The sequence below is a fragment of the Adiantum capillus-veneris genome, chromosome 2 (assembly GCF_014529385.1).
Source record: "Adiantum capillus-veneris isolate H3 chromosome 2, ASM1452938v2, whole genome shotgun sequence".
NCBI lineage: Eukaryota > Viridiplantae > Streptophyta > Polypodiopsida > Polypodiales > Pteridaceae > Adiantum > Adiantum capillus-veneris.
Genome location: NC_140932.1, coordinates 142,700,730 through 142,728,219, shown reverse-complemented (window position 1 = coordinate 142,728,219; position 27,490 = coordinate 142,700,730). Strand labels below are relative to the sequence as shown.

Sequence of the window (27,490 nt, the reverse complement as noted above, 5' to 3'; positions counted from 1 at the left end):
CTTGCCAAGCGCGTCACCTGCTTCTATCACATGTTACTCCCATCCTTTCGATGCGGCAGGCTCAAGACTTGGAAGCTGTTTTCACTGAGCTGGAACTGCATGCCAGCTTGCTTGATTTGGGTCGATGGAGAGCTCCTGGTTGGGATGGTCTCTCTGGGGAATTTTTCTTGTCCTTCTGGGATTATTTGAAGTTGCCTTTGTTGTTCATGATGAATACAGCTTGAGAACAGCAGGAACTGGCCTCCACTTGGAAAGAAGGTTTGCTCAATCTGATACCTAAGCATGCATTGTGCGGAGAATTCTCTCATTGGCGGCCTATTACACTTATGCCTGTGGTATATAAATTAATGGCAAAAATGCTAGCTAACCGACTCAAGTGCTTTCTGCATGAAGGCTTGCATCAATCTCAATATGGCTTCATTCCACGACGTCAAATTACTGATAACCTCGCGAATGTCATCATTGGTATGGAATATGCAAAATACACTTGACAGGATGTCCTGGTCATGCAGGTTGACATTGAAAAGCCTTTGATACTGTTCTTTGGGATTATATTGTGGATATCATGCAACACTTGGGATTTGGGCCTAGGATATCCCGTGTCGTGCTTTTCTTGTATGCACATAGCACTTCTGCAGGCTTGCTGGATGGATCTCTTACAGAATCCTAGCCTTTGGGACAGTCGGTAAGGCAAGGCTGCCCTTTGAGTGCTTTGCTTTATGCAATCGCTACTCACCCCTTGTTTTTGTATTTGGATTCCTTGACTTCCAGTGGCAGGCTACATGGCCTGATTTTACCTTCGGGACAACAATTTGTTGGTCAGGCCTTTGCGGATGACTCTTTGTTTATGCCTCACAATCATCATGATGATGTACAGCAAATTGTGCATACTCTTCACTTGTTTGGACTGACAGCGGGTCTCAAAGTTAGCTTCTGTAAATCCAAGCTATTGCCTCTGAAGAAGTGTGATTGGCATAAGATATTGTGGCTTGGAGAGATTGTTCCTCCCATGTTCTGGTTTGCCATTTGGGTTATTCGTTGGGTTCGAATGTATCGGCTATGCAAAAACTGGATTGGGTGCTCCAACGTCTACATTCTAAGTTGAATTATTGGAACCTGTCCACGTGGCCACTTCATGTACGTCTCGGGATTGTTCAATGCATCCTTGTGGCTTATGTATAGTTTTACTTGCCTGTGTTATCCTGGCCTCGGTTGCGCTTGCAGTCCCTCATGTCCAATATTTTAGAGCATTTTTGGCGAACCTCGTCTACCAAAAGGGTCTTCGGCTTCTCTCTATGGACAAGCTGTGTTCTCCAAAGCGGCTTGGAGGACTAGATATTTTGGACTTGCGACATCATCTTTTGGCTCGGAAAGCTATGCTGTTGCCAATTTTGGTGCAGCAGCGGCAACCCTGGGCTCTCATGGTCACACATTTGTGTACGCACATTGTCACCCCAGCTTTTGGTCATTGGCAACCGACTTATTGGGATGTTGTTTTTGGGAAGCTTGAAGTACATATTCCTGGATGTCCCTTTACTTCTTCTCTCATTGTTGATTGGAAGGTTGTGACTTTGCATTTGGCTTGGAATGGTCGACTATCGGCTGTGGGTAACTCTCTTCGTTTGGAGAGTCTGCATTGGGGCAGGGCCTTCGCTTCGACCTTGGTGAATTTACTAATCCCTTTCTTGATGATTTGATAGATCATCTCTCATTAATCAGGGAGCCTGATGTCTTGTGGGAGAGACGTTGATGCTCGTAATGGATATTCCATGGCACTATGGTTGTTATCATCCTATTTTACCCTTGTAATTGGTATTTCATGGTGCCAATTTGGGTGATGCCAGTATTAGGAACATAACGCTTTATATAGCTTAGATACTTAATGTTGTTGGTCTGACTTCGTATTAGAGATTACCATCGTTGGAACGCTCATCAGCACAGTGAGACCATTGTACTACATCCTGCCGCTGCATCCTTGCCACCTATAAACGTGCAAATAATGCTAGAGCTATGAGATTCTTTCATTCGCTGATGCAGTGTCCCGCTTTCAGTTGGGTCCTCACTATTCTTCTCTTTGGCGGGAAATTCAAGGGATGCTTGCTGATCACTTACCATTCCTCCTTTGGATGTGGAGTCTCGCTTCTCTGATTGGAATCTGGCTACTACAAGATTGGACTACATCTCAGCAAGCAGTGTAAATGCCATCCTTCAGCCTGTTATATGGATTGTGCATCATGGTTATCAGCTGTGGTTGCTCTCCGAGTCATCCTTGTGGTGGCAACACACTGTCTCGTATTTGGCAAAGTCATCTCCCTTTGAAGGAACGTGTTTTCTTGTAGCGCTGCTTGGTGGGAGCTCTACCTGTTGGCAATGTATTACATGCTCGGCATATTGCACCTTCCCACTACCCCACATGCCTTGAAGCTGAGGAGACCGTGCCACACTTATTACGGTACCTATTTTGACTTTGTCGGACTTGCAAAAGTCATTTGAAGTATATTGTGATGCTTGTGGTCGTAGTCTGGGTGCGGTCTTGATGCAAGAAGGCCATGTCATAGCTTACGAGAGCCGTTTGTTCTCTAGGCCGGAGATGACAGCACAGATCTATGAGAAAGAGCTTTTGGCGGTTATCCATGCTCTTACTCAGTGGCGGCATTACCTACTCGGAGCGGATTTTACTGTCTTTACAGACCATCAGAGTTTGCGCTACTTCTTGTCACAGAAGCATCTTTCGGAAAAGCAGATGCGGTGGGCGAACATCTTGTCACAGTTCCACTTCGAGAGTGTCCATGTGCAGGGACAGAAGAATGTGGTGGCAGATGCTTTGTCTCGGAAACCGTTGGTTCTGGCTGTTTCCGCGATACATCATAAGAGCTTCGAGGATATGGTCGATCAGTATGCCACAGATACAAATTTTGCACATATTTTCACACAGATACGGGATGGGGAAACAGTAGTTGGATACTCCCTTCGGGAGGGCTACTTGACGAAAAAGTCTATGTTGTAAGTTACACAGCCGTTGAGGGATAAGGTTATGATTGAATGCCACTGTCCACCTTTTACGGGTCACCGGGGCATTGCTACCACCATGAAGGGGGTAGAGAGATACTTCTTTGGGCCGAGACTCAAAAAGGATGTGGAAGAGTTTGTGCGCAGTTGCTTGGTATGCCAGAAGGTCAAGTTTGACAGGCATAAGGCACAGGGATTGTTACAGCCTTTACCCATGCCCACCCACCCCTGGGAAAGTATTGCAATGGATTTCATTTTTGATCTCCCGAGAACACAGAATGATCACAATGATTTTCCGATTACATGGCACATCTGAGACGATTGTCTCCGACAGTGACCCCAAATTTATGAGTTTGTTTTGGAAGGCAATTTGGGAGAACATTGGCACGCAGTTGCAGTTCTCGTCATCGTTCCACTTGCAGACTGACGGGCAATTTGAGATTGCCAATTCAGTGATTTTAGATTTATTGAAGTCTTGTATCTCGGATCAGAAGACTCAATGGGAAAAGAACTTACCTTTGGTGGAATTTGCCTACAATAACACGATACACTCTTCGACGGGGAAGACGCCATGTGAGATTGTTGAAAGTGCTACGAAGGTTCCATCCTTCCTGAGCACGAAAGATTAGATATTTGAAGCGGATTAATATTCGCGAGGTTTGGATACGGCTTTTGCCAAGGTTCGCGAGACTTTGCAGGAGTCTCAAGAACGACAAAAAAAGGCAACGGATCGCCAGCGTCGCGACTTGAAATTGAAGGAGGATGATAGGGTGCTCTTACTTTTGAGAAGGCACGCCTACGAAAGAAAAAGGGAAAGGAGAGGCTTTTTCCAAAGCTTAGTATGCGATACTACGGACCTTTCCAGATCACTAACAAGATAAATGATGTCTCCTTCCGATTGAAACTGCCAGATACTTGGAGGATTCATAATGCATTGCATGTGAGTCTCTTGAACCCTGTTAAGGGTGATGTGCCTGATGATGGGGAGCCTGATGAGCAACCCGAAGTGGAAGAAAACGAGGAGATTCTTGTTCCTGAACAGATTTTGGCACATAACGATACGAAGAAAGGTAAAGTGCGAAGGCAGTTCTTGGTTTAGTTCAAGAACTTTCCTGCATTTGATGCAAAGTGGATGGAGGAGGAGGACCTAGCAGATACTACTCGGATTGTGAAACTTTACCTTGATGTTTTGGTTTAGCATAGTCTACTCCAAACGGAACCCAGAAACTCAGCTTGGCCGAAGATCTGGTGTAGTGGGATGGACAAGAGGGGAGTTACTCCACTCCTTTGTCAACAGATGCCTCGATTTTGATACTAAAGTCACTGATGTCTCTTTGAGCTTCAGGGATACTAAGAGCTGATAGAATTCTGTTGGATGACTTTATGAAATGGAATTCCTCATAATGATACTGATTTGTTCTTGACTTCTTTTGAGTGCAAGAACTGATCGAAAAAATTGCAGCATTTTGGTCTGATTGATCTCGAATAGACATGGTTGCAATAGGGGTTAGCCAATCGGACATCGATGAGGTCCCCATTGATTTCCTTCTCAAACGCCAGGCTGTCTGAGGCGTTTATTTTGGTGCTCGGGGTTTCTATGAGGTTTTATTGGCAGATACTGAGGCTAGAAACCTTTTGTTGGAGATGTCTCTCCTCTTTTTTGGCACGCACATGACCCATGTTCTGCCCTGGGAACTTACGAACGACTATCAAAGTCTTATTAGTCACAAATGTCCTGTGTGGGTGGAAATTGTCGATTTCACTCGCACATGGAGGCATTTTCTTCCGTTGTTGGCTGCTCAGCTTGGCAAGGTCAGTTGCCCCCCGAAATTGGATGCGAACACCAATAGGTTTTGCATTCTTTGGGATACAGACAAGCATATCCCGGATGGAATTATGGTGGATTCAGGAGATCCTTCAGTGGGCAAACGTCCTTTTAAACTTAAATGGGGCAAATTTGCTAACTCCTGTTTCAGATGTGGTAGATTCGGTCACATGCAATCTGAATGTCCTAAGCCAGTTTTTTAGCCCCCTCTTTCGCCTGTTCCATCCTCTACCCCTGCCCCTATAGGCAAATCTGTTGGTGAAGCTAAATTGAATGGAGTCCCTGCTATGAAGGTGACTCCCAATGCAGATAAAGGGGAAAACAAAAATCCGCAGTCTGCTAATGTTGGGAATATAACTGCAGGGAAAGGCAAAAATGTTGGGTCGAGTGATGTTGGCTCATGGGTTGTGGCTAAAAAGACAGTGAAAATTCGTACTTCACCATATTCCCGTAATTATATTCCTCTCGTTAACACCAATAGGAATGTATCGTTTAAGCAGCTTCCCTGCAATGACAATCACACGTTGATTGATGCTTGGGAAAAAGCGATGCACTCTTACAATGATGTACTTTTGGGTGAGGCCTCCATCTCTCCGGCAAATTCTATGGACAAGTTTCCTGCTTGGACTCACCGGATGGGTTCTAGCATGGATGTGGTGGAGGGAGATGTCCATATGGGCATCTCGACTTCATCCCTGTGCATTAAATGCATTTTATACAATGTGCATGGGTTATGTAACCTTGATAAATGGCAACTGACCTGGCACTATGTACATACATGTTGGGCAGATATAGTTGTTTTGCAAGAACACAATCAACATGATTTTGCTGGTCAAGGTTCTTATTTTGCAGGTTACTGGATTGCATACGCTCGTCTGCAAGATTATTCAGGTTTATTGATGTTGGTTCGGCATGAGCTTCAGCCAGCTCTCTTGTATAACAAACAGCCGTTGAATGGTGGTACAATGCCTGTTGAACGTACACGTATATGAATTCGGAGGAATTTATGCGCATACATCATTTGGGCAAAGAGCCGCTCTATGGTGAGACATCTCTCCTCGCTTATGGACTTCAAATGCATTCCTTTGCGGTGATTTTAATAATACCCCTGGCATGAACGATAGTACCACCGATAATTCACATATGTTATTTGCATAAAGGCAAGAATGGGATAATCTCTTTGCTTCTACTTAGGTGATTGATATATGGCGGCATTTACATCCAAATGTCTCTAGTTTTACTTTTCAGCATATTGTTACCGAGCGCGGTTGGATCGATGGTACTTGCTTAATTTGCAACAATACAAGGATTTTGTATGTGAGGTCAGCATCGATTACTCCTTACAGTTATCGGATCATTACCTTGTTTTGTTGAATGTGAATTTTGGGCAGTCTCTTTGTGATCGGCCTCTTCCTAGGAAACGCTTGCTCCTTATTAACAATGCTCATCTCACTCATGAAATTTTTCGTGACATGATTTCTGAGATTATTCCCCCTCTGCTTGCTCACATGCATCTTGATCTTGATGCTACCTGGTATCGCTTTGTTATGAGGGTGCAAAGTGTTATTTGTGACTATGGCACGCATTACATGCAGTGCCCTCAGGGGGATGTCAAGGATGCGAAGCAAGCTCGTCAATGGCTGCAGGTGTTGGCTATTTTGAGGTGTTGGCAAAGCTTCTACGTGTATTCATCATAATGACAAGCAAAAGCTTGCTAAATGGCAGACGCGTGCCCGTCAACAAGCCTTCATGGATAAAGGCTGTTGCTTCGAAGCAATCCTTTAAGGACTTGCATCATACAAGAGTCTCACAAGCAATCAAGCGGGTCATGTCTCACTCGGGTGTTTGGACTTCTTCAAAGCAAGAACTTGCTGATGCCATGGTTTTGCATTATCGACAGGTGTTTGCTGCTCCTTCTCAAGCATCTTCGGTTGTTTGACATGTGAGTCAATTGATGCTTTCTTTGTTAGTCCGATCATATCCCCGCAAGATGCATGTTGCCTTAAGGACCCCTTCACTGCCTCGGAATTGCATACTGCGTTGCTCATTGGCGGTCTCCCGATTGGGATGGGCTGACTGTGGAATTTTTCCTCTCCTTCTGGGACGCTCTTGAACAACCACTGCTTTTCATGATAAATGCAGCATGGGAGAAACAGGATTTGCCTCTAACTTAGAAAGAAGGTTTGCTTAAGTTGCTGCCTAAGCAAGCGCTTTGTGAGCGATTCTCTCATTGGCGCCCGATTACTCTGATGTTGGTGGTGTATAAGATATTGGCTAAGATGTTGGTGCTTCGCATTAAGGACCATCTTTTTGCAGGTCTCCATCAGGCTATGGTTTCATTCCTGGTTGCCAGATTATGGACAATCTGGCTAATGTTATGATTGGCATGGAGTATGCTAAGTACACTCAGCAGGATGTGCTGGTTATGCAAGTTGATATTGAAAAGGCCTTTGACATTGTACAGTGCGACTTCATTGCTGCCATGATGAGGTGCCTAGGGTTTGGTCCTAAATTCCCCAATGTGGTTTATTTCTTGTATGCATGTAGCAGGTCTTCAGGAATCTTGGAGGGTGAATTAACAAAATCTTGGCCTCTTGGTTGTTCGGTCAGGCAGGGCTGCCCTCTTAGTGCTATGTTGTATGCTATTGCCACTCACCCGCTGTTGACTTATCTTGATGATTTGACCTCTATTGAGTGTCTTCACGGTCTGCGGTTACCTTTGAGTCGCACCTTCGTTGGTCAAGCTTACGGCGACGATTCGTTGTTTATGCCTCGTAATCAGCACGCGGATGTCGAAGCGATTATGGAAGCCTTGGTATTCTTTGGCATTGCGGCTCAAGTTAAGAGTGAAATTTGGTACATCGAAGCTTCTACCTCTTTGTGCTTGTGATTGGCATAGTCTATTGTGGCCGAGTGAGATTATTTCTCCAAATGTGATCCCTAGGCATTTGGGTTATCCAATTGAATGGAATGTCACTCAATCTCAGGAAGTGGTTTGGATTATGCAACGTTTAAATGTCAAATTGCATTACTGGAAGCTATCCACTTGGCCTTTAGATGTTCGTCTGCGAATTGTTCAAAGCATACTGTTGCCATATGTTCAGTTCTTTTTGCCACTGATGATTTGGCCTCGTCCTTGTCTTGATTCTCTTATGTCGGACATTATGTCTCATTTGTGGCGGACCCATGCTCAAAAAAAAGGCTTACGCTTGATGTCGATGGAGAAGCTTTGCACTCCTAAACGTCTTGGTGGCCTTAATATCTTGGATTTGCGCAGGCATGTTCTTGCTAGGAAAGCTATGCTCTTGCCTACACTTGCGCAACAAATTCAGTCTTGGACTCTCATGTTTGCATACCTTGGTCAGCATGTTGTTGCTTTCTCTTTTGGCCATTGGCAATCATCTATTTGGGAGGTGGTTTTTGGCAAGATGGAAGGGCACATTCCTCGATGTCCTCTTGCTTCCATTTTGGTATCTACCTGGAAAGAGGTTACGATTCTCCTTTCATGGAATCCTCAGTAGGAAGGTGATTCGATTTGTTTGGAAAGTCTTCATTGGAGCCGGCTATTCTCTCTTACTTTGGTCGACCATTCCCCTCGTCAGGCTTACTTTCTCTCTAGTCATGGCATTCGTGTGGTTAAGGATGTAGTCGATCAGGCCGGATATACTTTTGAGTTTCCCTTCGCCACTCGCCGTTTTGGATTGGGTATGCATTGCAGTCAGTTTTGGAGAGAGCTTCAAAGCATGGTGCTCAACTTTTTGCCTGTTTCACCTTTGCCTGATGGTGATCGCATGTCTGACTGGGAACTTCGGGAAACACCTTTTCGAGATATTTCTGCAGGTCGAATTTATGCTCTTCTTCTACCACAATCATGGCTTGTTGAATATTGTAATGCCCCTTGGCGCATGCACAAATCTGATCTCTGGTGGAGGAAGCTTCTCTCTGCCTTGTGGAAAAGCCATTTGCCTTTAAAAGAGCGATTGTTTCTTTGGCGCTGTTTTCTTGGAGAGCTTCAAGTTGGCACTTTTCTTAGGGCGCGTCATATTCACCCTTCTTCTTGCGTTCGTTGCTCGATGGCAGAAGAGGATATTTGCCATTTGTTTTGGGACTGTTGCATTACTAGAGACTTCCTTCGCCGTGTATCGGCCTGTATGTGGTTCCGTTTTTCTGGGGTTGTCTTTCACATAAGGTTCTGGGCATTTGGCATTTGCCGACACTACAACGTTTTGCGGTCTTCTTTATTTGGGTTAGATATTGGGCTTATTGGACCTTGTGGCGTCAGCATAATGATTACATGTTCCATCGTACTCATCCAAACCCATTCCCACTCTTCAAGCTTTCTCTTAGGCAATCGTTACGGTTTGCTTTGGAAGTTGATGATATCACCGTAGAGATACATCAGCTTTCATATGAATGTTTCTAGCTACTCTCTACAGCTAAGTAGTTCTGTGTTCTTCCCCTTGTATATGACCCTTTCAGTGGGTTTTCCTCGCTTCGAGGGTACCCATTAGTAAATTAATCAAATTGAGTTACAAAAAAAAAAAAGTGTATGTGGACGCGCACGTAGTGGTGGGAACCACTTCGAGGACAAAACAAAAAGGGCCTTTTATTAAATCGTGCACATTTCAAGCTTTGGAAGCTTCCATTGCTAAAGACAACCACATGCTTTCTCATGCTGTGCTACCATCCACACGTAGCCTCGCCATTGTTTGGAGAGACACACTCATTACCATCTACCAGTAACTGCAGCGCCACCTCATCACCATACTACCCCGTTGTCATCACCAGCTTCCCAGATTCACGCAATCATTTTCATTTGCCTGCCCACGCGCTGCTCTCGTCACCCCCGGGTGGCCTACCAATTGCTACCTCCTCGCCCGTCATTACTCAGCTGCCCGCGCTGACTCCTCTCGCCTTGACGGCCTTGCGATCACTTGTAGATTTTTGGTTTTCCCTTTAAACTCGAGCGGTTGTTCCCACTGTAACCCTTGGTTTTTATTTAAAATACACTCCATTGAAGGCCACTTTCCCACGGTAACTTACTACCTCCTTGGCCTCATAGGGTCCTCCCCATTGGTAATGTATTGGCACTAGGGCACCGGTTTCCATCGCACGGCAACAAGAAGATTCCAAAGAACATCAAGCATTAAACTCCACAAATTTTAGAGCATCCGAGTGACAATTTAAAAGCTGAAATTCCTCCTTCTCAATGGCTCCAATTATCTTTGTTTACAATTAAACTCCACAAATTTTAGAGCACTAGAGTGACAATTTAAAAGCTGAAATTCCTCCTTCTCAATGGCTCCAATTATCTTTGTTTACAATTTTGGATATGATTGTAATGTATGCAACGATTTGAGTGATCAAAGCTCTCACATTGCACCCATGAGCATGTACACTAAATGTCTACAAAAGAGATAAAAATTGCTTGTCCCAATGACATGGTAAGACCCTTCTATTTTACTTTTTTGCCTCTACCATTTATATGCACCAAACCAGCTTCAAAGCTATGTGCACCATCATCACCAAATTCCTCCAGATTCCAAATTGCAAGGTAAAGTAAGGATAGAAGATGAGGCCACCTACAAAGTTCAGACATTATCCCAAACAACATAGTTTGAAGGTAAGACCTACACTATCCTCTTGCATTGGATTCATCTTTATAAGCCATATGTAGTTACCCAATGTAACCCATATTAGGCTCCATGATTAAAATCCATGCTTCTCGTGTAAGCTTCGGCTACAGGGGGCGTTCGAGTAAGCTTCGGCTAACATGGGCGTTTGTTGGGGTAAGCCTTTAGCTTACACTCATAGCGAGACAGTCCCTAAAATTCAAGCATGCACCATTATGTGTATAGTCACTCTTTCCCCATGGAACTCTATAACCTCACACATATGCTACTCATTCCATAAACACAAGTTACACACTTGATAGCCACATGCTAATTGATGCCATTACCATATGTGGTGCATATCCATCCACTCCTTGATTCCATTCCTCCACCTTGAGCGTACATAGGCCACTATTCAAAGCTTGTAATATCTCTCAATTCTTTAATCAATCAAGCAAGTTATCTTTTCTACATCGTGTATTGAGCTCTCTAATTCCACAATGGTTTATCCCCCATAGCTTTCACAAAAATGAGTTCTGACCCCGTGCTGCATCCTCCAATGTTAACTACTAACTTTCAACACGTGGTCCCCCTTGAGATAAATCTACCTTCCTAGAATAAAGCTTCAACACGCTTTCCTTGAATAACATAGACCTTAATGTTCAATCCCTCATGATAATAAAGGTGTTATAATGGGAATCAATTCACACTGTAACAGCGATCTTGGGGGACACTAATTAATGGCATTGGCCATCTTTATCCAAAGAAGCATCTTTGATTTTATATTATCATGCAACAAATGATCGAGCCATTTGCTATGAAGCATCGACATGTGCCATTTCTCATTGACACAACCATTCCTTTGCAAAAGAATGCGTCATTTGTGCACGTTACACAAAACACACACACTGTATGTCATGTATTCTAGAAGACTATGCTTCTGTACGAAAGTGCATATATATCATATGACAAGATAAAACTGATCTAAGTACCCATGGGCACATCAGTATCAATAGAAGCCTCATGAGATTGCTGCATAACAGAAGGTTCATGATAAGAGTGCGTCTCAGCTAAATTGATCAAGGCATCCTTATACAAAATAACCATTTTATTCCAGGTATCAATCGATTTATTGTTATGCAACATAGCCATGATCTCTCAACAGAATTGTTTTCAGGAGACAGTATTCTGGATATTAAGATTGTGCCCAGCCTTCCTGAGTATAGAAGAGCAGCAGGATAATTCCCAGTAGAGTTGGCTGACAGGTATGGAGGTAAAATTATGTGTAATTTTTCTTTATCTTTGTCATGCACATTTAACGGGTGATCAGGAAGAAATTGTTTTGCCTTATTGGCATTGCCAACGTTTGCGGACATTCACAATGCAGGAGAATCTGATGGAGGAACTCCCAACAAAGAAGGCTACAACACAGACTCCCGACACTCGGACTGCATGTGACCAAGTTTACCACAATGGAAGCAAGCACGAGTAAATTTATTACATTTTAACTTGAAAAGAGGTTTTCCAATCAAAGGATCCCCAGAGTTAACACACATGCCACATCGATTAGGCACACATGTACCCCATAAGAAATGCAAAATCTGTTTGTAAAAGCATCCACTTTGGGAGGACAAATAACTTTCCTCAATTGCCAAGCTAAGAGAGGAAACAAATGTTTCCATGTACAGGGAAAATCTTCCACCCCAACCCAAACAGGCCATTAATACTTGATTAAAACTTGGTAGCCTTTAGTGAGGCCCACAAGGACAACATGCCTCATGTGTGTAAAATCTGTGTTAAAACAAAGGATCCATTTCTTGACAGTTGACTGTGAGCTACTGTATTAATCAAAGCACCTTATACAAACCCCTCGCACCAAAAAACACACCACGCGGGGTGAGCTTTTTAGTGGAGCGCTTTTGGAGCCTATTTAAAAGTGCTCAATCTGAAGCATTGTTTATGTGCACAAACAAAACTACTCACTGGTCGGAGCAAAGTTGTGACAGCACAACTATGCTAAGGCTATTAAATTCACTACAAGGCTGAAGCGTACAAGCATTACTAAAGGAAAAAGGGGCCATAAAAACAGAGTTTCTGTCAATAAACTGCAAAGTAACTGCTGTAGTTTGAGCTTAAACAAAATCTATTCACGAGCGTAGAAAAGTATCTCATGTATACCATAACAAGCACTGGACCACACTCAATAACAACAGATTCAAACTGCAATAAAAAACTAAAACAAATTTCTAAATTTACCAGGTACAACAGGACCTATGGCTTCGGACACAACAGCTGCACCCTTCACACCATCAGCACGAATAGGCTCATAAGAGACACAGATTGAACAGTTTATGTCATCCTTGCGAACGTTGTAGCTTGAAAATATAGCATTCGGAATCTTGCTATTCAGCCCATTTTCCATTTTCTGCAGAAAAAAATCGATAATACGGAGAAATTGACGAACATAACTACTTGTTCTAAAGTCTTTGAGCTTTTACAACGATATAAGCTCACCAAAAGCCATTGTATCTTTGACGATCCCTCAGAACCCCCCAAATATTTTTTGTCGACATGTAAAGTTGCTCCCTCAATTGGATCTCCAGTTATTTCAAGAGACGCCAGTGTTGGGAGTCCTTTAGCAAACATTACCAAGTTTGTAAATAAATAAACTTTCCTAAAGGAGAGATCAAAAGGAGTAGAAATGAAAAGAAGAGCAGTAGCTAACGCATTTCGACCTCTAGGGTCTTATGAGGGCATGATAACAATCTCTTTGGCAAGGCCTTACGTAGGGCAAGGACATATAGAGAGCCTTTTATCACCGTGAGTGCATGAACATACCTGGCTGCACATAATCCTGCATCATGGTGCTTCTGGATTCTCCAGCTGTACCATCCTCTCTAACAGGTGTACATCTAAATGATATCAGCTTATCAACCGCATCTGCAGTAACTTTGTACTGTAATAGGCCACAAGCCGAAGTAACAGAGATCCCAGGATCACTTTCATCCTGAAAACGACAAAAGGCATGTCAGCAATCGCACACATCCACTAGCATTCAATTTCACTCAATTAACTGGCGGTAAAGAAATAACTGTCAGTTACAACAATGAAGAAGGTGACAATCAACTCCCCCGGTATAAAGTAATTATATACAGCTGGGAACATAACATTTGCAGCACAGAAGGTGATTGGTGAAATTTAACCTTGCACAACCCCGAGCTGCAAGACCACCACTTAGTGGACTACTCGAACCAAACACAGTGCCCCTTGCTATATTTCTTTATCTTTAAAGAGTGTGCACTTGTATAGCACCACAACACTTCAACAGCTGGATTGCAACTTGCCCCTTCAGCACTCTTTTGTAGGCTCCAACAGCCATCAGGTACAAAGAAACTCTCCCAAAAGCTGGGCAACAAAAAATCATAAGCACACACATGGCGTTTTTCCCAATGATCTCAATTTTAGGGCCTCAGCCTACTTTTCTACAATGCTTTCTTGGGTTTGCCGAAGATTAAATACAACCAGTTAACCCTGTACATGGGCAGTGCCACGTCACCATCAACCATGTCATCAAACTGCCACATCATCATCAGATGACATCTAACGCCAAAACTCTTAATCCAAGCACACACAAGGAGGACTAAACTTTGCAAATCCATGCAAACCTCACACTTTCAAGATAATAAATGCATAGATAATCAAAAGACTGCAACGCTTGCAAAATTCAAGTGGTGACATCACCACTTTCCCAGTAACAACTGGTCCCATGCACCGTGCTTGTTGCAGTATTTTGTTACCTCTAAAACTTCGTACTTGCGCTCTTTACAATGCTTACTCAGCAAGCAAGGCACCTACTCTAGGCCCTTGCGGTGCTTGAAACGCATTCCAATCAAGTGGCGTTCCAAAAATGCAGGTTCGGTGACATGCCTTTGTAATTTGCGTTCTAGACCCATTCCAGAATGCATTCCGGTGTGTCTCCGGTTGTCAAGCGCCTGGATGTTCGAGATTAAAAACAGGCCAATGGACAGTTTTTGAAGAGCTTTGTACGTAATATTCATGATTCATCCCTTTTACAGTAGCCTCATCACCGTTGAAAATTGAATCTTTGCTTCTCGATAGATTTATCCCCACTAGACCTCTAACCCTCCCCTTCCATTTACTCGTTCCTGATTCCCCGTTCCAGTTCCCCCCCCCCCCCCCCCCCCCCCCCCCCCCCCCCCCCCCCCCCCCCCCCCTGTGGCCGGTTGGCTGTTCCTCTCACCGTTCCGCATTCCGAGTCCCGTTTCTGTTCCATGTACCTGTGGAGGTTACAAAACTTCAAAAACTGAATTACAACTAGCCCACTAGGCACCGTTTCATAGAATCCAAAAGCCACAGTGAAAAGAAACTCACCCAAAAGCATGGCTCCTGGAATCAATTACAGACACGCACTTTTCCAATTTTTGGGCCATAGACTGCTTTTGTGCGTTGTTTTTAGAAGATCAGTGCTTCTTGTTGCAACTGCAACCCCTTTCCACATGGATATGCCACATCACCATCACCACCAGCCATTATGAATTCAGGTGTCACATGAAGAACATACACGGATGGTTGAGCAAGATACGTATATGTTTGGGGCTGTCCCACCCCCCACCTGTGGGTCCTTTGTATTTCTCTCTTGACCTTTTTTAATATAATCTTACTTTTTTCAACAAAAAAAAAAAGATACGTATGTATATATGACATACTATGGAACCATGTAAATGTTGACATGAATCATTACTAGGTTAGTCTAACAAGGTAATCAGGCACTTTCTTGGCACAAACCAGCATTGGATTCATGTGAAAAATGCACAAAAGACTCTGGCACAGACCATCACTGGATTAGTGTGTTGAAAAATTGTTTGATGCATATACTTGTTTGGAGTGTCTGTTTTAAAGCCTGGACGTGTGAAATCTGTCGCAACAATTAAACTTGGATGTCTATGAGGACAAATCCTCTAGGGACACATGGTTCCATCTTAGTTTGACTAGCACAGAAAGAACCTGTAGAGGAGTTTATTGTGAAATGTTGCACCAGGATGTGATGACTAAGACATCTAAATGAGTCCAGTGCAAAAAGGTTGACCGAGATGCATTACATACTAGTTATGCAGTCTGTGTGTCGTGTGTATTACCTTGCTTGGACGGGTTCACTAGAAAGAACTATGGGCGAGATCTCTGTGAGCATCTCTGCATGCAGTCAATGTCTACTAATATGGTGTCAGTGTCAATGTCTACCAATATGTTGTCAGTGCAGTCTGTGTGCCATATGTGTATTACCTTGCTTAGACGGGTTCACTAGAAAGAACTATGGGCAATATCACTGTGAGCATCTCTGCATGCAGTCAATGTCTACTAGTATGGTGTCAGTGTCAATGTCTACTGATATGGTGTCAGTGCAGTCTGTGCGCCATATGTGTATTACCTTGGTTAGACCGGTTCACTATAAAGAACTATGGAAAGGATAGCTGTGAGCATCTCTGCATGCAGTCAGTGTCTGCTAATATGGTGTCAGTGTCTACTGATTTTTACTGTCGATTTTGTTTTGATAGGCATAATTCAAGGACGATTACTCTCTTTTACAAGGGGGGCATGTGACAGGCTGATAATATGGTATCTATTGACGCGGCTGATGATGATGTGGCATGCTGAAGTGGTAGCCATGCCAGCTTTTATCCTAAACGAGTGCTTTTCCCAGATAACGTACGGCCAGCTTTTTCTCTACATAGATGCTTTTTGCATCATGCTTTTGTTGTGAAAATCATTTGCTTTTGAGCTTCTTTTTAGCAACCTAACATTACACAGAACGCCAAGTGCTCAGTTTCTATATAGACCCACTTGATTCAGAATTTCGGAGTTTTTACACAGTTGATCCAAAAACGCAGAGTTTGTTGAGACTATTGTGAACATTTGGAATAAAGACAAGCCAAGGGCATCTACCTTAAAGGCCAATATTCTCAAGAGGACTGTCCTCTGTGCAGGTGATTGTGTCTCTTCCTCAATTGTTTTCAAGTTTTGATTTAAATATCTTCTACAAACCTCAACATCTCAAGGGCACAGTCCTCACAGAGTTGCAATCCAAAAGTTCTAAAAAATACAATCAAACACCAAGACAATTTTGGTTCTCAATCTCTCACATCTCCTAGCAGATACCTTTTTCCATGTCCAAGAGGTGGGAAATTCTCCTCCTGTGTCGTTAACTACATGAAGCTGCAATAAAGTACTCGGAAGCCTTATCCAGCTCTGGAGAAGCAATTGGTATAGCTGCTGAAAAAGAAGAAGCACGAAGAGGTGGATCCTATGGGATAGGATTCCTGCATCCGTGCGAGTCTGCCTCCCTTTGTTGCCTTCTCCTTTTCTACGCTTCCCCCCTCCTAGCCGTTTTGTCTCTACCCGTTAGGCGGTATCAAGTCTGTGCGCTTTTCTTAACGGCCTGTCAAGTAGTGCCGGCCAGTTTCGATACCCTAATCAAGTTATCCCCTTGAATTGTTTAGGCATATCGCAATTAATGCGGCCAATAATCATCCTTGAAGTGGCTAAACTAGCTATCCACAATGAACTCGCATCACAATAACTATTCAGAGATTTCCACCCTATGGATTGAACGAAGTTCTGTGATGCTTCAAGTTCCTGCTTTAGAAAAGAAAGATGGACAATTTCAAGTGTTGCTTGAAAGTAAAGATTGTATCCCCAAGATGCCTATCTGCATGCCTCTCTGCTCAGTAAAACACCTATTCAATAAAATGAAAGGCCAAACCTGACCAGGTGAGCACAATCTCAAAAGGCAGAAAATTTGCGCAGAATCTTACGATACTAGTAGTGTCTAAAAGAATTGCTCCACCTATACACTCGGATATGCCCACGTCTTTTTTTTTTGCAAGAAAAGATCCTTCCATTAGTTAATAAACTGCCCAAAGGCTACAACAACCGGGCTACAACAGAAACATGGGGAGACTCTCCCAGTGAGGAAACAAAGTATGTACAATGAAGGCTAGATCACGAGATGGGAGGAGGAAAGAGCCACACTGGTGGCCAGTAGTGCCATCTAGGTGTGCCCTGACCCATGGTGAAGAAAGGCCCTGTGCGCCAAAGTCGCAAGAAAGCCTCTCGGCATTCTCGCATGCAGTGAGATCTGCCCTGGAGTCTCTCAAACTGACCTTTGAGTGTATGGACCAGCTCCAGCCAAATGTCACGAACAGTCTCTGCCAATGGGACAGGGCGAGCCTCGAAGATGCGAAAGCAACGGGCCTGCCAGATGAACCAAAGTGTCAGCGAGCTCCCAACACCACGCTCTTTCACTGCACCACTCCTAGGGGATGAGCTCTGTGGCAGGCTGGAGTGTAAGTCGACCCCCCTGAATCACTATCATCCTGCTGGTGGAAGCCAACTCAAAATGGAGTGCATGGCCCGTGAGAGTGGACCAGGCTGCACCGCCCCAAGTGTACTGTCAAGCTGTGGAGAGGGCTGGCATCAGCTGAAGAACCGGAAGCCAGACCTGTTGTGCCAAGGGGCAGTCCCACAAATAGTGACGCTGACTCTCCACTCAATGGCCACAGGCTCCACATGCTGCTTTTGGACATGCCCACGTCTTGCCAAGTGATCCAAGCTAATATTGTGTGCTAGATGAATTTTCCTTTAATTGATTGATGCAAGCGTCTTCACAGACCATAAAAGCAATGGCATAAAGTAACAAACAATACATTGACCAAACTCCATTGTAGCAATTGATGCACGACCACACTAACTTCTATGGATAGCCCGAATGGAAGAAACATTGGCCTTCATGCACAATCGATTGTTGCCTACCTCAGATTGTGGTCAGGAAGGTCATTTTTTATGCAACTTGGCAGAGCCAATTTTCAGACCTCATGCTTGTGCAAAGAGAGACCAAAAGTTTCCATCCATCAGTGTTTTGAAGGCATGCTTTTCCTTCAACTGCTAATCTTCTAGCAAAAATGATTGTATCCTTCTAGATTTCCAGGTGACTAAAGCGAAACAGAACCTTCATCGATGTTTAGAAGAGCCTGTAATCTAGACACTTTCCAAAGATGCTTTGAAGTCACACAGTTTTGCAAGCTCCCTGAACACTCAAGGGTTCCCAGTAAGCGGCCATGTGCAACCACCTAAAGTACACTTTCTTGCAGTTGAGAAGCTCATTGTCTCAGGATTTCCGTTGTCTAGGGAATGAAGATATATTGCATTTTCCTTATACAACCATGAATGAGATTCCAAACCAAACTATACTTCAAAGAAATCCCTCAAACTTTGTGTGAAACCATTAATTTAAAATTAGTGTAAACGTGTGCCCGTCGAACTAATGCTAAAATTGCTATCAAATACAATACGCCACCTTTCATGCACCCTAACCGTTTTTTACTCTTATGGACTAGTGTTCTATAGTAGGAAGAGCGTGTCGTGCCAAAAATGAGAGCACCTGTAGCAAGAAAAGTGTGTCGTGCTCCCGACTGTGGGTGTTCCTCAGTGCAATATGCATGAAACCTCACTGTAACAGAAAGAAAACACAATAGAGCAATGAACGAGCAACTCAAGGACACAGCAACAGACTCAGAAGTCAAGGAACTCGACTAACTCATGGAACCAGTACAGACTCTGGTTGGTAGCACACTCAGCTCCAAGCTCGGGACTCAAAGGTACAATGGTGGTGTCGAGGCTCCAATGTGCAGGAGAGTGCAGATGTGCAGTGACACAAGACACACGACTCAAGACACTAGACCATAGAAAGTAACTGAAGCATACGACGGCTAGAACCAACTACACATATATACCCTGTGGGATCTTGTACTTGTTAAGTTTCTGTTTCAATTTACTTCCACTTTCCTTCAAAAAAAAAACCTACACATATATACAATCATAAAGAGCCACCAACGGCTAGCAAAATATCCCAGACAGTCCAGCTACGACTCTCTCCAAACTGTGGTGGTGATGATCTGACCACAGTGTCCACTAGACTACCACTCGTGCCACCCATGTCTCTGCCACGTGTCACTATTAAACGAGAGTCCGTCCAATGTGAAGCGCACACCAACTATATATAGCTATACCTGCCTGTCCAGTGCAAGTGCACTTTAGCCTTGTTACAGGTTGCCGGCCACAAGAGCACTCACCATCCCATAAGAGTGGTGATAGACTATGCAGCGATTCTGCAAGAACATTGGGGATAAGTACACGGTGTAAAGAAAGAGAACCAAAGCTTAAAGAAAGAGAACCATGTGCGAGCACAAAGGCCACAACATTGAGTGATGTGTTGTGGCCTTTGTGCTCCCCTTAACAGCATCAAACGTGCAAGAGATGGGATAGATAAAGTTGCAAGTAATTGGATCAGATGCAAGAATGAGTGTAAAAGACTTGGACACTCCAAGTCAAGAATCTACCGCGACAGCACCAAATAACCACTTCAAAACAGTTCACAGTTCACAATTTATTTGACACTGGCCCGGCGGAGTTTCGTGCCTAGAGATATTGGCCCCAAAGACTGGCGCCCCTTTCGGTATTTCTTTTTGTATTAATCTGAGTTCAAAGTACAAGAGTGCGGGCAGGTGCTCACACTCAGACTCTGCGTCCAGATGCTCTGAGCTAGGCCCTGCCCACGAATTTAAAGAGTACAAGGGATGCCAAATGCAGAGCCCCAAAAGCTGCCATAAAAAGCTTCCCATAAAAAACTGCCCTAAAAATAGGCTTGCAATTTTAAAGCTTCTTCAAAATTTATAACTCTCTCTCTCTCTCTCTTACAATTGCGTAGAAAATAAAGCAGCAAAAGCTCTCTCTCTATCTGAGATTGCGTAGCCAAAAAGCATCACCCAAAAGCTGGCGCAGCTTGCTGCAAATGGCGCCACAAAACGCGGGACTCTGTACGGCCTGCCACATGTCACGGTGTCCGCAGTGCCACATCAGCTGACAGCCCACCACAGGGGTGTGTGTACACTGAGCAGCCACGTCATCAAATTTGTGACATACCCCCCTCTTGAAAGCATTGTAATCGCCCTCGATTACGCCTGCAAAACAAACAGAAGCCATAAACTGCCTTAGCAGACACTGACTGTTAGTACCTACGTACTAGGAACGCACATCTAGCACATGTACCAATGGACAGTCACATCACACGACATCACAAGACATCACTGGACATTCAACGTTCATTCGGATCTTAGACCGTGATTTATCGGCAATGCAACTAGCAATCGCATCTAGATCCAGTCGGGACCTCATAGATGCCTTATTGACTAACCCCTATTGCAACCATGTCTATTCAAGATCATTTAGACCAAAATGTTGCATTCATTTCGTCTATCAGTTCCTGCACTAAAAAACAAGTCAAGAACAAATCAGTTTCATATTCCGGATGCCTCTCCTTTCCCTTTTTCTTTCTCAGGCGTGCCTTCTCAAAACGTAAGAGCCACCCAATCATCCTCCTTCAATTTCAAATCGCGACGATGGCAATCCGCTACCTTTTTCTGTCGTTCTTGAGATTTCTGCAAAGCCTCGCCGACCTTGGCAAAAGCCGTGTCTAAGTCGCACATATACTCATCAGCTTCAAAAATCTTATCTTTTGTGTTTAGGAAGGGTAAAACCTTCGCAGCACCTTCAACAATCTCAAATGGCGCCTTCCCCGTCGAAGAGTGTATCGTGTTGGTGTAGGCAAATTCCACCAAAGGTAGATACTTTTCCCATTGAGTCTTCTGATCCAATATAAGACTTCAATAAATCTAAAACCACTATATTGGCAATCTCAGATTGCCCATCAGTCTGCGGGTGGAAAGATGACAAGAACAGCAACCGCGTGCCAATGTTCTCCCAAATTGCCAACCAAAACAAACTCGTAAATTTGGGGTCCCTGTCGGACATAATCATCTCAGGCATGCCATGTAATCTGAAAATCTCGGCCACAAACAATCTCACTAAGTGATCCGGCTTGATTGTTTTCTTCGCTGGAATGAAATGAGCCTGCTTGTTAAATTTGTCAATAACAGTCCAGATACCATCGTGACCACTCTGTGTTCTCGGAAGATCAAAAATGAAATCCATTGCAATACTTTCCCATGGGCGGGTGGGTATGGGCAAAGGCTACAATCCCTGTGCTTTATGTCTGTCAAACTTGACCTTTTGGCATACCAAGCAACTGCGCACAAACTCGTCCACATCCTTCTTGAGTCTCGGCCAAAAGAAGTATCTCTCTACCCCTTTCATGGTGGTAGCAATGCCGCGGTGATCCATAAAAGGCGGACAATGGCATTCAGTCATAACATTTTCCCTCAACGGCTGTGTAACACACAACATGGTTTTCCTCATTAACTAGCCATCCCGAATGGAATATCCCGCTACTATCTCCCCATCCCGTATCCGTGTCAAAACGTCTGCAAAATCCGGATCCGTAGCATACTGGTCAACCATATCCTCGAAGATCCTATGATGTATCGCGGAAATAGCCAGAACAACCGGCTTCCGAGACAAAGCATCTACCACCAAATTCTTGTCCCTGAACATGGACAATCTAGAAGTGAAACTGGGACAAGATGTTTGCCCACCGCATATGATTTTCTGATAGCTGCTTCTGTGACAAGAAGCAGCGCAAACTCTGATGGTCTGTAAAGACAGTAAAATCCGCTCCGAGTAGGTAGTGCCTCCACTGAGTAAGAGCATGGATAACCCAAAGCTCTTTCTCATAAATCTGTGTTGTCAATTCCGGCCTTGAGAACAATGGGCTCTAGTAAGCAATGACATGGCCTTCTTGCATTAAGACTGCACCCAGACTACGACCACAAGCATCGCAATATAGTTCAAATGAATGCTGCAAGTCCGGCAAAGTCAAAACTTGTCCCGCAGTCAATCTCTCTTTCCAAGTCACCTTTGTGGGTCCCCAACCACGAGAAAGGGACTCCTTTCTGTGTCAAGATACGCAAAGGGGAAGCAACCTCTGCAAACTTTTGAATGAACCGCCTGTAGTACGAACACAGCCCAAGAAGCTTCTAACTTCATGGGCATTCTTCAAATCGAGCCAATGACGGATAGTCTCTATCTTGGCCAGATCCATTTACACTCCTGCTGCTCATACAATGTGTCCCAAAAAGTGTATCTCTGATAGGAAAAATTCACTTTTCTTCGCATTAATCACTAACTTGTGATCTCGTAATGCCTGAAAGATATGTTCTGCCTCATTCTTGGAGAAAACAATGATATCGTCAAAGAAAGTGCCAACAAATAGCCTGTACTCTCGAAAAATCCTATCCATCATCCGGTTAAATGTCGTAGGAGCATTGGTTAGGCCAAAAGCCATCACCAAAAACTCTAATAACCCAAAAGTCGTCCAAAAGGCTGTCTTGTAGACGTCTCCCGGCGCGATTCGGATCTGATGATATCCACTCTTCAAATCAATCCTGTTAAAGCACAAGGATCCCTATAATCTGTCGAGTATATCATCGATCCTAGGAATCGGAAATCTGTTCTTGATGGTGATTTTGTTGAGAGATCTATAATCGATGCACATTCTCCAAGATCCGTCTTTCTACAAAACCAACAACACTGGAGAGCAATACGGTGAAGTACTAGGCTTGACAAGACGCTTTTCCAAGAGGTCTTTCACTTGGTTCATAATCTCTTCGTTCTGTGCTCGGCTCACACGATAAGGTGGCCGGTTCGGTGGTGTGCTTCCAGGTATCATATCAATGGTATGATCTTTAGGACGAACAGGTGGTAACTCGCTTGGCAGGCCTCTGAGAAGCAATCGGCATGAGAGTGGAGAAAATATTGGCGTTCTTTATCAAGTTCATACATATTTGTCCTATCTTCATCACTCAACTCTTTCATAAAGATCGAGTAAACAAACAGACTGGATTTCATTGACTTTGAAATGGCCGAAGCCAATACAATAGGGACAGACTCACCCTTAAGTTTAATGTCAAGTACAATGGTTCTGACCTTCTATGTGGTCAATGTCGCTTTCCTCGCCCCATAGTCGACCACGGCGTTGTTCTTGTGGTACCAGGGAATTCCCAACAGAACATCACAACCTTCCAAAGGCATTATGTAAAAGTCCTCATGTCCCAAATACCCCTGACAATGCAACCGAAGTTTGCCAATGACAGGTGTAATGGCTACGTCCCTGCGGGGTGCCGCTAGAACTGCCTTTACAAGTGGTCCCATCCGATCGGGAGTGATCTCAAGCCCCGCCGCCAATTCCGGTGAAAAGAAATTGGCCTTGGCTCCTCCATCAAAGAAGATCAGGGCTTCTTGGTCTTTCACTTTGCCCAAGCTCGGCAAAGTTCTGTACTCTCGTCCACCGTGCTGGGATCGGTACCCACACAATCTTGAACCAGTCCTGTTTTCATCTTGCCTTTTCTTCCACCTTCCTCAACTGCTCTCGAACTCTCAGGCCTCTCGTCGTCCTTGTCGTTTTGTTCTTTCTGTGCCTTCTTAGGGCACTTCGCGAAGATATGTCCAGTTTCCCCGCATCCAAAACATTTCCCTTCCCTGATGTAGCGAGCCCACTCCTGAGGAGTGAGTTTGGGTCGTGCATCTTTCTTTTCTGGGTTGCTCTTCCTCTTTCTACTTTCATTTGTCGAAGTCTGTTCAACTCTTTGCGTCATGATCTCATCGGTGGGGTAGGTCAGACTGCCTGAGTGAATGGTAAAACCCCGTTTCGCATGACTCATCAACTCCTGAATAGAAGCTGACTTTTGTTCCAAGCAGTGATCTCGGATCTCTGTAGGAAGACCCAAGGTAAACCGCTCAATCTGTTCCTTGAACGAGATCTTCTTAAATGAAGAGGCGGGTAAAAAAGAGCTCCTTTTTCTCTCGCAATAAGCGTCCACTGTATCTTTCTTGGTCATCCGAAGATGGTTCCAAGCAGTTCGTATATCACGTTCATACTCTCGAGTCAGCCAAGAAGAAATAAAAAGCCTCTTGAATTTCAGCCATTTAACTGGCGCAATCTTGCTTAATAGAAGGGTGGACAACCAAGTTCGAGCATTCCCCTTAAAATAAGAGGCAACTCTCCGAATCTTAGAGTGCTCTGAGTAACGCCCTCTCGCGAAAGCAATGTCAAACTGTTGTACAAAACACAAAGCCTTTGAAGCTCTCTATAACCAAAAAACGTGTCAAATTTAATTGACTGTCCACCTTCCTTAAACTCTCGAACTTTCTTGCTTTTGTCTTCTAGAAAGTCATACCGGTTGGCTTTATAAAAATTCTTCTTCTTTGCATAAGAGTTGTTGTCGTCAGAGTCTAAACTGTCTGTAGACGAGTCCTCTGTAGAACTGTCACTCACGGGGCGAGATTTAGACTTCTTTGCCTTTTTCTTGCCCTTTCCGAAGCGTTGCTTTTTGCTTCGCTTTTTGCCTTTTTGGTCTTCTTCGCTCGAGTCAGATGAGCTAGAAGAACTGTCAGAAGAAGAAGAAGAAGAAGAAGAAGAAGAAGAATTGGGTACTCCTTCAAATCGAACACCCTTCTTTTGCTTTCTTGCCTTTTCAAAAGTAGACTGATGACCCAAATAGCCCAGGAATTCAGTGACTTTCTTCTGATTTTTGCCTTGCTTTTTAGCTTTGTTCTGCGTGTTAGAAAGCTGAGCAATTCGTGCATCAACCACCTTTTCTAATTCTTCTCTGTATACTTCTTGGGAGTAGGAGGTTTCTTGAAAGCGGGTTTTCGGGGTGGTTCTGTGGTTTTCTGCCACTGCGTGTGCACCTCCTCCAAAGAGGTCTTGCTCATATATTTTACCATTTTCGAGTCCTTGGCAAAATTAAGCATCATCTTTGTTGCGTCGCCGATCAATCGTTGACACTCCATCTCTCGACGCTCCGCCTGAGTAGGCAGAGGCGGGTCATACTCCTTGCCGGAATCTTCGTTGTGAACCCTTCCCGCATCTCCGAATGCAGAGGGAGTCGACTGATCCTTGTCTGAAGCCATAGGTGCCGCGGAAAAAAATTGGGGATTGGATTTCCTGTAGAAGAGAAATTGGCCGTGCTGTGATACCACTCTAACAGACTTGGACACTCCAAGTCAAGAATCTACCGCGACAACACCAAATAACCACTTCAAAACAGTTCACAGTTCACAATTTATTTGACACTGGCCCGGCAGACTTCCGTGCCTAGAGATATTGGCCCCAAAGACTAGCGCCCCTTTTGGTATTTCTTTTTGTATTAATCTGAGTTCAAAGTACAAGAGTGTGGGCAGGTGCCCTCACACTCAGACTCTGCGTCCAGATGCTCTGAGTTATGAGGCCCTGCCCACGAATTTAGGGAGTACAAGGGATGCCAAAAGCTGCCATAAAAAGCTTCCCATAAAAAACTGGCCTAAAAATAGGCTTGCAATTTTAAGATTCTTCAAAATTTAAAGCTCTCTCTCTCTTGCAATTGCGTAGAAAATAAAGCAACAAAAGCTATCTCTCTATCTGAGATCGCGTAGCAAAAAAGCATCGCCCAAACGCTGGCGCGGCCTGCCGTATATTCCGCCGCCAATGGCGCTGCAAAACGCGGGACTCTGTACGGCCTACCACATGTCACACTGTCTGCAGTGCCACGTCAGCTGGCAGCCTGCCACAAGGGTGTGTGTGCACTAAGCAACCACGTCATCACATTTGTGACAGAGAGGCATGGCAGGAGATAGGGGGTGGGTAGGGGCAAGGGAAGAGAGGTTAGGGGTAGGTAGGGGCCGGGGGAGATAGAAGGTGGGTAGGGGGGTGGGGGGAGAGGGGGTGGGTAGGGGCGAGTAAGAGAGGGTAGGGGCGAGGAAGGGTGGGTATGGGCGAGGGGGGAGAGGGGGTGGGTAGGGCCAAGGGAAGAGAATAGTGGCGAGAGTTCTTCTGTGAGTTCACAAGGTACTCCAAAAACCTTGTAGTATTCTTTGAAAAATTCACAGACAGCATTTGGTGGATGGAGCTTAAGCTGACTTGTGTTAGGCTTGAAAAAACATGCCCTTTGTGGCCCTTGCAAGCAATCTCCCATGAAGATTCAAGACAATAGGATCTATGAGCCGTACAATCACTGGTCTTGCCAGAAGATTTACAAGCCAACTTTTTGTAAAATCAACAGTGCTTGACTCTTCTATCGATTCGAAAGATGCGAATCTTCTCTTCTAGGACACAGGCCACGGAAAATATGTCTGTCTGCTCAGCATTTGCCAGGTTGTTGTAGGAACCTGGTCTAGCAACACTAGATGATCTCACATCCATGCAGCCCAAAGAACGCTTGTCAGAGTTGCCCAAGTTGACATCTTTTACCTTGTCTAGAGAGGACGGATCGAGTAATGGGCTCAATATCTAGGCACTGTTGAAGATTTCTCTATAGGTGGAGAGGTTGTCGCTTCTTGAAGCATAGAGACATCATGAGCCGTTTCTTGTGGCCATCCTTGAGGAAGCTTGTTGAAGGGTAGTTCATCAGACACAGAGGAGTTCATCAAACGCAGAGGAGGGTAGTTCATTGAAGGGTAATTCATCAAACACACAGGAGGTCGAGGGTTGGGCTAACTCTTGTACACGAGATTTTTTCCTCAAACACACAGGAGGTCGAGGGTTGGGCTAACTCTTGTACACGAGATTTTTTCCTCTTCCATGGTCCTTTAGGGGCTCGCCAAACCCAAAGGCTGCTACTGTAGGAGCATATGAAGCATCAAACTCTCTGACTCTGACCCTTGCATCTGGGCTAGGCTGCACATTAGGGCCAGCTACTGTAAGGACGTTGGCAAATGGGTTATCCTCCGACAAAGATTGAATAGAGGCCCCATAACAAGGCAAAGACTTGGTAGCTTTCAACCACTCAAAAAGGTCTTCCTCTCGCCCGTCAGGTGGAGTAGGTTGTTCCACTTTGGGGTTGGACTACACAGACAAAGAACTATGATGCAGCACTGGATCCATGTCTCCTTCAAGGCGAATGGGTTTCATTGAGGAGCCAAGAGTATATATCCACGTGGTGTCATTGCCCCAATCACTGACATGGTCGACTGATGAGCAAAGGAAATCCTCCCTCAACGTGGGGAAGACGAACCACAACAAAATCCAAACTAAAAATGA

The 27,490-nt window shown here is 44.4% G+C and overlaps 1 protein-coding gene across 2 annotated transcripts in view; it reads right to left on the bottom strand.

The window, feature by feature from the left end:
* The window catches only part of LOC147463770 (187-kDa microtubule-associated protein AIR9-like), a 203,495-nt gene that overhangs the window by 102,964 nt on the left and 73,041 nt on the right, over window positions 1-27,490 (bottom strand). For both annotated transcript variants that reach the window (XM_086490765.1, XM_086490756.1), the window contains exons 20-22: window positions 13,285-13,453; window positions 12,961-13,079; window positions 12,703-12,871 (exon numbers count right to left, since the gene is read on the bottom strand). In XM_086490765.1, the coding sequence (XP_086346891.1) occupies window positions 12,703-12,871; window positions 12,961-13,079; window positions 13,285-13,453 (457 nt within the window). The remainder of the gene's footprint in view (window positions 1-12,702; window positions 12,872-12,960; window positions 13,080-13,284; window positions 13,454-27,490) is intronic.